The 12,141-nt window shown below is 40.5% G+C and overlaps 1 protein-coding gene across 2 annotated transcripts; it reads right to left on the bottom strand.

Moving 5' to 3' along the window:
- Window positions 1-776: 776 nt before the first annotated feature.
- LOC135522638 (zinc finger protein 629-like) lies at window positions 777-8,563 on the bottom strand. Of its 2 annotated transcripts, none has more exons than XR_010452710.1 (2): window positions 4,430-8,563; window positions 777-2,122 (listed from the first exon to the last, which is right to left on the bottom strand). XR_010452710.1 is itself a non-coding variant. In XM_064949091.1 (2 exons), the coding sequence occupies exons 1-2, from the start codon at window positions 8,465-8,467 to the stop codon at window positions 1,104-1,106; spliced, it is 1,176 nt and encodes a 391-aa protein (XP_064805163.1). In that variant the 5' UTR covers window positions 8,468-8,563; the 3' UTR covers window positions 777-1,103. The 2 variants fall into 2 exon arrangements, 1 of the variants encoding a protein (XP_064805163.1); XM_064949091.1 differs by having other exon boundaries at window positions 8,311-8,563.
- Between the last annotated feature and the right edge of the window lie 3,578 nt (window positions 8,564-12,141).

The raw sequence follows: 12,141 nt of genomic DNA on the forward strand, positions 1-12,141 counted from the left end.
CTCGACTCAACAGCAACTGAAATGTAAAGGCAGTGTTTCTGCGACTCAATAGCTACTGAAATGTAAAGGCAGTGTTTCTGCGACTCAATAGCTACTGAAATGTAAAGGCAGTGTTTCTGCGACTCAATAGCAACTGAAATGTAAAGGCAGTGTTTCTGCGACTCAATAGCAACTGAAATGCAAAGGCAGTGTTTCTGCGACTCAATAGCAACTGAAATGTAAAGGCAGTGTTTCTGTGACTCAACAGCAACTGAAATGTAAAGGCAGTGTTTCTGCCGTCGTGTGATTGCATTCACAGTAAGAAAAAACGGCATATGTCGACTCAATTGGAAATGACCTGTAATTAAATTCAAATTGCGCCATACCACGGCTCTTCAGTGATACGATTGAATCGAGCCCTAGATTTTCAATGTCTGAGGACAGTATCTCCAGTTAGTGCTGCAGATTGTGCTATGTTTGGTGATGTAGTGATTCTGGGGGAACAGACAACAAAGAGGGGTATGGCCACAGTCCTTGGCCATAAAGGTCCAGACATTGCCCTCCAATGGCTCCAAAAATCCTACACATATCCATGAGGAAGGGAAACACAAAACGTACCATTTATCAGTCTGTAGTTTTCTACCATAGACACTGTATGAACAATAACCGTATAAAAAAAAAAAAATATATATATATATATATATACACAAGATTAAATCAATATCATAAATGAGCAGCATTAACAAAAAATAAATTGCTGAAAATTTAAATTGGACAAATGCAAGTACACATTTTATTGGCGTATACATTTTTATATTTTCCAGACATTCTTAAAACAAACGACCAGGAATTCCTGTTTATAATGAAGTGAATACTACAAGAGACTTTGAACAGCAGACCATGAGTTTTCAACTACTCTGTAGTGTTAGATCAAATCAAACTTCTTTTTTTTATACATTTTACACATTTTACAAAAGTAAATTCATGACATCTATTTGTCTGAAATCCAGAGAATGAATGAATGATCTAGAGTTTCCAAAGCGTATTGTCCATCTTCAGACAAGATGTCTTTGTCCTAATTAGTTTCCTCTTTGTGTTTTCATTCTGTTTTTTTACTTGTTTCTTTATTTGCGGACGTTCTCTCCTGTGTGAGTCAGTATGTGCAAGTTCAGGTTCCCCTTCCGATTAAAGCTTTTCCCACAGTCACCACAGCTAAATGGTTTCTCTCCGGTGTGAGTCAGTACGTGCCTCCTTAGGTCCCCCTTCTGAATGAAGCTTTTCCCACAGTCACCACAGCTAAATGGTTTCTCTCCTGTGTGAGTCCTTATATGTTCAGTTAGGTGTCCCTTCTGATTGAAACTCTTACCACAGTCTCCACAGCTAAATGGTTTCTCTCCTGTGTGAATCCTCGTATGCCTGGACAGATCTCCTTTGAGTTTGAAGGTCTTTCCACAAAAGGGGCAGGTGGAGGGTTTCTCCACGTGACAGAGTCTGACATGGGCCTTCAATTTACAGGTGGAGTTGTACCGTTTTTTGCAGAGGCAGCATTCGCTGGGTCTCTTCTTGGCGAGAGTCACATGCTCCTGAAGATCAGCTTTCAGAGCAAACGTTTCACCACAGTCACAGCAGCTGAGAGTATTTCTAGACAAGGTGTTGGGTTTGCAACAGTGTTCCCCCATTGATGGGATGGGATCCAATGGTGGGCTACTGTCAAGTCCTACTGGGTCACTGCTTACAGCTGAGCTGTGACTGTAGGCATTGTTTTGATTATCTGGAGTGTCACAGGGAATGTCAAGACTCTTCAGGTGGGTAACAGTGACAAACGGTATGAGATCCACTGATTTAGAGGCACTCTCTCTGTTCTCCACTGTCTGGGTTTGGGGAAGAGTCAAGGAATGAAGAGGGTTCACCTGATCACAATCACTTTTTAAATAAAGATGAGGTAATTTGAACTCTATGATGTCAACCTCCTGCCCTTGAAGCTGCTCTTCCTCCTGACTGGGCCTGAGTTCTTCATGTTCCTGTTTAATCTGTGTGGGCTCTGGGTCCTCCTGCCCCAGACTGGGGCTCCACTCCTGCTCAAAGTGTTGCTGCTCACAGGGAATATTCTCTTCAGAAATAGCGAGAGAGAGCTGCAAGGAGTCTGAAGGGAAGGTGCAGAGGTTATTTGTATACCACAGAATTAAATAGAACTGAATGATACAACTGAATGATACATCTCTATGATATATAGATCTACAGCCTTTAGACATACCTGAGTGCACATACCAAGCAATATGCTATTTCAATAAGTTTTTCATGACAGACAACTTTTAAATCATGCACAGTAAAAAATACATACAAAACTGTTCTATAAAGGCTCGCTAATGCTAAAGCAGGCCATTGGATTCCAGGTGGCGCCTAGTGTTTGGGTGAGTAGCTGCCGGAAGGGTTGTGGAATCCAATGGGCTGGTTTAGCATTAGCAAGCAGCATTTCAATCTTCTAATTACATCATTATCAGCGACACCTTCCATCACTGGATTGAGGTACATTTTTCAAGCGATATCCCTGATTTGTCACTGCAGTGCAAACATGGGCAAGCTGTGTTTCGACTTGAAGGAGAAGATACTCGAGTTTTAACTAGATATTTATACTGCCCTATAAAGGCAAAGAGGACTAACAACGCAAACAGTGAAACTGAGAAAAATGACTGGAGTTTTGTTTTTCTACCCAGCCAAATATGGGGTAGGTAGATGCAGTACCTTAATTAAGTATTCACACCCCTAGACTTTTTACAAATGTTATGTTACAGCCTTAATTGTAAATGGATTAAATAAATAAGAATCTCACCCATCTATACACAATAACCCATAATGACAAAGTGAAAACATGTTTAGACATTATTTATTAAAAATGAAATCTCATTTACATAAGTATTCACACCCGAGTCAATACTTTGTAGAAGCTCTTTCGGCAGTGATTACAGCTTTGAGTCGTCTTGGGTATGTCTATATCAGCTTTGGATTTGTGAATTTTCTCCCATTCTTCCTTGCAAATAGTATCAAGCTCTGTTTAATTAGATATGGAGTGGCAGTGAACAGCAATCTTCAAGTCTTTCCACAGAATTTCAATGGGATTCAAGTTCGAGCTTTGGATGGGCCACTCAATGACTTTTACATTTTTATTCTGAATCCATTACAGAAATGCTTTGGGTCATTGTCCTATTGGAATGTAAATCCTGGCCCCCAATCAAAGGTTGTTTGCACTCTGAAGCATATTCTCATCTAGGATTTGCCTGTTTTTGGCTCTATTCACTGTTCCCTCTATCCTCACCAGTCTCCCAGTCCCTTTCACTGAAAAGCATCCCCAAAGCATGATGCTGCCATCACCATGCCTCACAGTTGGGTTGGTGTTAGACAGGTGATGATCTGTGCCTGGTTTCCTCCAGACATAGTGCTTTGCATTCAGGCCAAAGAGTAACAATTTTGCCTGATCAGACCACAGAATCTTTTGCCTTATACTCTCAGGAGTGGCTTCCTTCTGGCCACTCTCTCATAAAGCTCAGATTGGTGAAGTGCAATAGAGACTGTTGTCCTTCTGGCAGGTTCTCCCACCTCTGCCAATGAACTCTTTAGTTCTATCAGGGTGGTTACTGGGATCTTGGTCACCTCTCTGGCCAAGGTCCTTCTTGCCCAGTTTGGTCAGATGGCCAGGTCTAGGCAGAGTCTGGGTAGTTCCATATTTTTTCAATTTCCCAATGGAGACCACTATGCGCTTGGAAACTTTCAATACCCTAGAAATTGTTTTATACCCTTCCCCAGCTATAGGCCTCATCACATCTCAGAACTCTACAGACAGTTCCTTGGACTTCATGGTAGTTTCTGCACTGACATACACTGTCAACTGTGGTACCTTATATAGACAGGTGTGTTTCTTTCTTAATCACATCCAAACAATGTAATTGGCCACAGGTGCACTCCAATCAAGCTGTAGTTGTAGCGCAAGAATGATCAGAGGAAATTGGATGCACCTGAGCTCAAAATTAGAGGGTCATCGTAAAGGGGTGTGAATACCTATGTAAATGAGAAATTTCAGTATTTCATTTTCAATACATTTGCAAAAATATGTAAAAACATGTTTTCACTTTGTCATTATGTGGTATTGTGTGTAGATGGGTGAGAATATATGAATACTCTCTGAAGGCATGTTTGGGGCATATCGATCACATCACCGAGTACCACTCTTCACACATTATTTTCAAGGATGGTGGTGGCTGCATCATGTTATGGATATGCTCTTCTTCGTAAGGACTAGGGATTTTTTTTAACAATAAAAATAAATGAGCTGAGCACAGGCAAAAACCTAGAGGAAAACCTGCTTCAGTCTGCCTTCTAAAGACAAAGACAAATTCACTTTTCAGCAGGACAATAACCTAAAACTCAAGGCCAAATATACACTGGAGTTGCTTACCAAGTTAACATTGAATGTTCCCGAGTGGCCTAGTTGGTTTTGACTTTAAAAAAAAAATCTATGACAAGACTTGAAAATGGCCATCTAGCGATGATCAACAACCAACTTGACAGAGGTTGAGGAGTTAAAAAAAAAAAGTGCAAATAATATTGTACAATCCAGGTGTGTTGACCAAAAAAAAGCTGTAATCGCTGCCAAAGGTGATTCTAACATGTATTAACTCAGGGGGTCGAATACTTATCTAATGAAGATATATTAGATATATTAGTTGTATTTTTTATCTTTAAAAAATAAGTTAGAATTTTTCATCCACTGTAGATCTTTGAAAAATTACAATTAAATTAATTTTAATCCCTTTTTGTAACAAGAAAATGTGGAAAACGTCAAGGGGTGTGAATACTTTCTGAAGGCAATGTAAGATCATGCATTGATGGTCTTATTATAAATTCATTTATTCTGCATATCAACCCTGACCACTGATCTGACCCCTATGCTGATACTGCACTCTGCCTTTTGTATGACCTTAAACAACTGTATGGGTAATGCAAAAGAAAGGTGCAGTATCTACAATCTAAATGTGTTGAAACAACTTTCTTGTTGCTTTTCTTTTTGATGGAAAGAGTTTGAGAGTTCTAACTAAACTCAGCAAAAAAAGAAACATCCTCTCACTGCCAACTGCGTTTATTTTCAGCAAACTTAACATGTGTAAATATTTGTATGAACCTAACAAGATACAACAACAGATATAAACTGAACAAGTTACACAGACATGTGATTATCAGAAATGGAATGTGTTGCTGAACAAAGGGGGGGTCAAAATCAAAACTAACAGTCAGTATCTGGTGTGGCCACCAGCTGCATTAAGTACTGTAGTGCACCTCCTCATGGACTTCACCAGACTTGCCAGATCTTGCTGTGAGATGTTATCCCACTCTTCCACCAAGGCACCTGCAAGTTCACTGACATTTCTGGGGGGAATGGCCATAGCCCTCACCCTCCGATCCAACAGGACGTGCTCAATGGGATTGAGATCCGGGCTATTCGCTGGCCATGGCAGAACACTGACATTCCTGTCTTGGAGGAAATCATGCACAGAATAAACAGTATGACCCTCCAGTATTGTCATGCTGGAGGGTCATGTCAGAATGAGCCTGCAGGAAGGGTACCACATGAGGGAGGAGGATGTCTTCCCTGCAACGCATAGCGTTGAGATTGTCTGCAATGACAACAAGCTCAGTCCGATGATGCTGTGACACATCGCTCCAGATCATGACAGACGCTCCACCTCCAAATCGATCCTGCTCCAGAGTACAGGCCTCGTGTCACGCTCATTCCTTCGACAATAAACACATCATTCCATCACCCCTGGTGAGACAAAACCGCGACTCATCAGTGAAGAGCACTTTTTTGCCAGTCCTGCCTGGTCCAGCGACGGTGGGTTTGTGCCCATAGGCGACGTTGTTGCCGGTGATGTCTGGTGAGGACCTGCCTTACAACAGGCCTACAAGCCCTCAGTCCAGCCTCTCTCAGCCTATTGCGGACAGTCTGAGCACTGATGGAGGGATTGTCCATTCCTGGTGCAACTCGGGCAGTTGTTGCCATCCTGTACCTGTCCCGCAGATGTGATGTTCGGATGCACCGATCCTGTGCAGGTGTTGTTACACATGGTCTGCCACTGTGAGGACGATCAGCTATCCGTGCTGTCTCCCTGTAGCGCTGTCTTATGTGTCTCACAGTACGGACATTGCAATTTATTGCCCTGGTCACATCTGCAGTCCTCATGCCTCCTTGCAGCATGCCTAAGGCACGTTCACGCAGATGAGCAGGGACCCCGGGCATCTTTCTTTTGGTGTTTTTCAGAGTCAGTAGAAAGGCCTCTTTAGGGTCATAAGTTTTCATAACTGTGACCTTAATTGCCTACCCTCTGTAAGCTGTTAGTGTATTAACGACCTTCCACAGGTGCATATTCATTAAATGTTTATGGTTCATTGAACAAGCATGGGAAACCATGTTTAAACCCTTTACAATGAAGATCTGTGAAGTTATTTGGATTTTTACAAATTATCTTCGAAAGACAGGGTCATGAAAAAGGGGCATTTCTTTTTTTGCTGAGTTTACATTCCAACTGTATTTAAAGGCTTTATGTAGTCATGTTTTCACGTTTTGAATGTTGTATTTAAGTAACCCTCAATACCTTTTTCACCATAAGAAATATTTAATCACAGAGAATGTTTACTTAATAAATATTTCACATTGTATAACTATCATTATAACTCTTGTCATTTGCTTTATCTTAGCTAGCTTTTACATATTTTGTTATATCTTTCTCACCATGTATGGGTATTCGCAGTTCTATCGTAATTGTTTGCGCAGGACTGTGGTATGTTTATTCTGGTGATAACTGGATCACTGCCAGTATTATGGTGTGTGCCTGATTATGATCAGGATGGCCTGAACTCGGAACCCGGTAGAATAGCAAGGCAAACCACAGTAACTGCAGTAGGGATGTTAATAAAAGTTGACCATTAGTCACTGAAAATACATTTGACCATCATGCTTATCAGTCTATCGCTGAACTTGCATAATTCTGTGGAATTAAATTGGTGTCCGAATTTAACAAAATCGGTCTTAAAACAGACACAGTGTCTTGGTCGACGGGTAATTGTTATTTAGCCGAAAATATTAAATGTACAGTGAGTTGGAGTTAAATGTGCTTTCTTATGTCAACTAATGGCTGTCAGTGAGCCGAGACTCGTTGCTAGGCAGGCTACAGGGAGCAGTGGGTGAGAGGTGCAAGACGTTTCACAGCCTCATGTTCTACTGGTTTTTATATAAACTTTCTTTCGTTGTCAAGATGCCAAAGTCACAATCCTAGTCATAGTAACAACCCTTCCTAGTTGTTGCACATTTACATTTTCCCTCTAAATTTCGAATGAAAATGTTAATCTCGGTCACATTAATCTGTTCTTATCAGGTGCGTCTTTTAGAAGAGTGGTTTCCTGCAAATTGCATTTTGTCAAATGTTTGAAAAGGATGCATTCCATTCTCTGCTTCATTACAGTAGTTGCATGTTCAATAATATGAGAGGATAGGCTTGCTATTGTCGCATGTTTTTTTAAGCTCTTAATGAAAAATGTCCGTTCCTTTACTTGGATTTTGTAGTTCATAATCTAAGTAAAAAAAACAAGACATATAGCAGTAAGTGAAGTTACTGCACTCTGAACCAAGTGTGTGAGATTGCGGAGCACAATTCGTACATTTGACAGTCAACAGAGGCATACAACAATAATTACAATTTGATGTGTTGAATGTCTCCTTCGCTAAAAAGTATGCGTTTAAAACAGCTTTTTATCCCGGGTCTCTAATTTTCCGCCTGTAGAAGTGGGAGATCACATTGTAATTTACTCTCGAGTGACTGTTTGGTTTAGAAAGGCAAAGGGGGAAAATGGGAGACCGTAGATAAACTGTTTTAAACGGAACAGCACATTTAACACGTCTAATAGTAAGTATTGTTCGTAGATATACTAAATATGCTTCTTGACTGGAAACCTTTATGGTGAATCCGAATAGTTTAGATTTGGTTTATCAAGGACGCCTGGCTATGGAAGCGTCCGCAACGAGCTGTCTGTAAACAATGTAAACAATGGCGTTGCAGGAACGAAGCAAGATTCCACCCTTCTCTGAACAACTAAAGTTAGTTATTGCAAATTGGAAACTCCTGTTTCTCTTAAACAGAAAATAATTTTACCAGGTCACTTTGTAACAAGAAAAACATACAAATCAAGCTTTGTAGTATCTCAACAAAATGTTGACCAAAAGTGTAATTACTGCTGTTTGCAATTTTAAGGCAGAATAGATCGAAATGATACGAGCTATTTTACATGGTTTTATGTCCGGTGTTATCCGCAGTAGTCTCCGTAGACGATAATTCTCCTCCTGGTACTCCGCTATCGTTTTCTCAACTGCTCCGAAAATCTCCACAGCAGCCGCCTTTAAACGTTCATTTAAGAACACATGCAACAACTGTAATTTAGACATTTCCAGTCGACAGAGTTGGATTTTCAGCTAGTTTTCGCTTCGTTCACAAGGAAAGAATGGTTGCCACAAACAAAACAAACCCACTCCCCGTTTTACTTCCGTAATGTCTTCTTCTGTTTATATCAGTGGGTGGTGAACCCATAAAAACATCACAGCCCCCCCATGTGGATAGAGTTTCACTACAGACCAGGGATGGAAATAGATAACTTAATGTGGGGAGTTTTAATTAGTAAAAGGGTGATCTTGGGATGATCATTTCTTGCATGAACTGAAACACATTGTAATTACAGGCGACTCCTGACAACTGGAGTCAGCGCGGCAGGGTAACCAAAAGGTTACAAGTTCAAATCCCCGAGCTGACAAGGTACAAATCTGTTGTTCTGAACAGGCAGAACAACTGTTCTTAGGCTGTAATTGAAAATAAGAAATAGTTCTTAACTTACTTGCCTAGTTAGGTCAAATAAATAACTGCAATGGCTTGGGACTGAATGCTATGACCTTGCAATTATTTTTTTTTGCAATTATTTTTCAAACTCACCTGTTTTGTATTCTAGGGACTTTAGTGAGTAGACTGGAACATGGTTTTATGGACATACAATCAATATTTGTTCTGTACAGAGTCCAGGGGCCATACACAAATATATTAGACCACTGTAAAAATCCAGCAACATTTGCTAACAACATGTGTTGTTTTCTAGGGACTCTAAGGTGTAGATTGCACCATGTTTTTTTGGAGACACAATCAATATATTTTTTTCTGTACAGTGCAATATTTGTACCATATAGTGTCCGTTAGGCTATTTGACCACAGTAAAAGTCCAGAAACACTTGCTATGATCTAGCTTTGTATTTGTTCAAACTCACCTATCAAGCCATCAAGAGGATTGTGACCTAGTGTGAGAGAGGTGGCAGGAAGCCTCTCAGCCTGCCTTGGTTTGTTTTGTATTGCCGCTTTTGGCATGCCTTTTTGTATTTTTTCCCTTTTTGTTTTTATTTATGTTTTGCCACCATCTGAACAAATAATAATCTGCTTGGACTGGCCTAACATGGGAGTCCTGACTGAGCTATCCCTGGACCTAAGGTAAGGTTGCTGGCTCCCAGGTACATACTGTACATTCATCACCTAGTCGCATACACTTTTACCCCTAGATATAACGAGTGGAGCCACATCATCAGTCGGCTCGATATTGGTTTCGTAACATCACAGGCACTTTTCAAACAGGAAGCAGTGAATATGAACTCTGTGATATCCGCCTCCAGCCATTGAAGCAAGAGTTCCTCCTGTTTCTCTTGAATATGGGTGGGCACTGGGTCAAAAGACAGAGTGAGGTGATCGGCTGTGGAGTCTGTTTGGAGCAGTTAGTGGAGCTGCTGTTATAAAAACAGGTTATATTAGGACTCGGCAAGGACACCGACAGAGAAGATATGTACTCTTTTCTGTTTATTTAACACATGCAGAGACGGCAGAGACCAGAACTAAGAGCTGGAAAATTGTGATAGAAAGCAGGGGATCAGTGCAGTGGAGCTACCAGTGGAGTTGACTCTGCTGCCTCCATGCGCAGGGCTGCAGAGCTAGATATTCGTATGTCTGTCTGCTCCCCATTCACTTCCTGTGTGTGCCATTTATGAAAAGTCTGTGCATGTACTATAATATTGAGATTGGTACCTGTCCTAAAACTGTGCAGGCATGAATCCGCATTAAAAACCGCACCTGGAAAATGTCTTCCCTTCACCTTTAATGGTGTCATTATAGCACTTTATTTGCTGTAAAATTTGGAACTATTCATAATTTGGCTAAGGCAGTTTCTAAAAGAAAGCACTATGGTAATTTTGATCACATTTCTGTAGAGGTGAGCAGAAGGTTTTAATATTTTGCAGTGACTATATCTAAAACATGCATGCTGTTTACAGCAAATGCCCGTCTATGCATTCTGCAAGATTTATTGTACATTCAAAATAATTTAAAAGTAGGCTAAACGCTACAGCCCACACTTCTATGCAGAAGATTAATTGTTTTTCAATATTTAGTTAATCAAGAGATTATCGGGCTGTATAAAATAGGAAGTTTACATACACCGTAGCCAAATGCTGACAATTCCTGACAATTAATCCTAGTAAAAATTCCCTGTCTTAGGTCAGTTAGGATCAACACTTTCTTTTAAGAATGTGAAATGTCAGAATAATACTAGAGAATTATTTATTTAAGCTTTTATTCCTTTCATCACATTCCCAGTGGGTCAGAAATTTACATACACTCAATTAGTATTTGGTAGCATTGCCTTTATACTGTTTAACTTGGGTCAAACGTTTCGGATAGCCTTCCACAAGCTTCCCACAATAAGTTGGGTGAATTTTGGCCCATTACTCCTGACAGAGCTGGTGTAACTGAGTCAGGTTTGTAGGCCTCCTTGCTCACACACACACTTTCAATTCTGTCCACAAATTTTTGATGGGATTGAGGTCAGGGCTTTGTGATGGCCACTCCAATACTTTGACTTTGTTGTCCTTAAGCCATTTTGCCACAACTTTGGAAGTATGCTTGGGGTCATTGTCCATTTGGAAGACCCATTTGCGACCAAGCTTAAAGTTCTTGACTGATGTCTTGAGATGCTGCTTCAATATATCCACATTATTTTCCTGCCTCATGATGCCATCTATTTTGTGAAGTGCACCAGTCCCTACTGCAGCATAGCACCCCCACAACATGATGCTGCCACCCCCGTGCCTCACTGTTTGGATGGTGTTCTTCAGCTTGCAAGCCTCCCCCTTTTTCCTTCAAACATAACGATGGTCATTATAGCCAAACAGTTCTATTTTAGTTTCATCAGACCAGAGGACATTTCTCAAAAAAGTACGATCTTTGTCCCCATGTGCACTTGCAAACTGTAGTCGGGATTTTTTTATGGCGGTTTTGGAGCAGTGGCTTCTTCCTTGCCGAGTGGCAGTTCAGGTTATGTCAGTATAGGACAAATTTTACTGTGGATATAGATACTTTTGTACCTGTTTCCTCCAGCATCTTCACAAGGTCCTTTGCTGTTGTTCTGGGAATGATTTGCACTTTTCGCACAAGTATATTAATCTCTAGGAGACAGAACGTGTCTCCTTCCTGAGCGGTGTGGTCCCATGGTGTTTATACTTGCATACTATTGTTTGTACAGATGAATGTGGTACCTTCAGTCGTTTGGAAATTGCTCCCAAGGATGAACCAGACTTGTGGAGGTCTAAAAGTTTTTTTCTGAGGTCTTGGCTGATTTCTTTTGATTTTCCCATGATGTCAAACAATGAGGCACTGAGTTTGAAGGTAGGCCTTGAAATACATCCACAGGTACACCTCCAATTGACTCAAATGGTGTCAATTAGCCTGTTCTGGAATTTTCCAGGCTGTTTAAAAGCACAGTCAACTCAGTGTATGTAAACTTCTGACCCACTGAAATTGTGATACAGTGAATAGTAAGTAAAATAAACTGTCTGTAAACAATTGTTGGAAAAATGATTTGTGTCATGCACAAAGTAGATGTCCTAACCGACTTGCTAAACTATAGTTTGTTAACAAGAAATGTATAGAGTGGTGGAAAAACAAGTTTTATTGACTACAAGTGTATGTAAACTTCTGACTTCAACTGTATGTCCTGTCTTGCTTTACTCTCTGAGACTAAATAGGCAATGGTGTCACT

This window comes from Oncorhynchus masou, chromosome 4, assembly GCF_036934945.1.
Source record: "Oncorhynchus masou masou isolate Uvic2021 chromosome 4, UVic_Omas_1.1, whole genome shotgun sequence".
Classification (NCBI taxonomy): Eukaryota; Metazoa; Chordata; class Actinopteri; order Salmoniformes; family Salmonidae; genus Oncorhynchus; species Oncorhynchus masou.

Coding starts and splice junctions, on each gene's coding strand:
- LOC135522638 (XM_064949091.1), bottom strand. CDS start 8,467: ATGTCTAAATTACAGTTGTTGCATGTGTTCTTAAATGAACGTTTAAAG. Junction 2,123..8,310: donor AACACCGGACATAAAACCAT/GTAAAATAGCTC, acceptor CCTTCCCTTCAG/ACTCCTTGCAGCTCTCTCTC.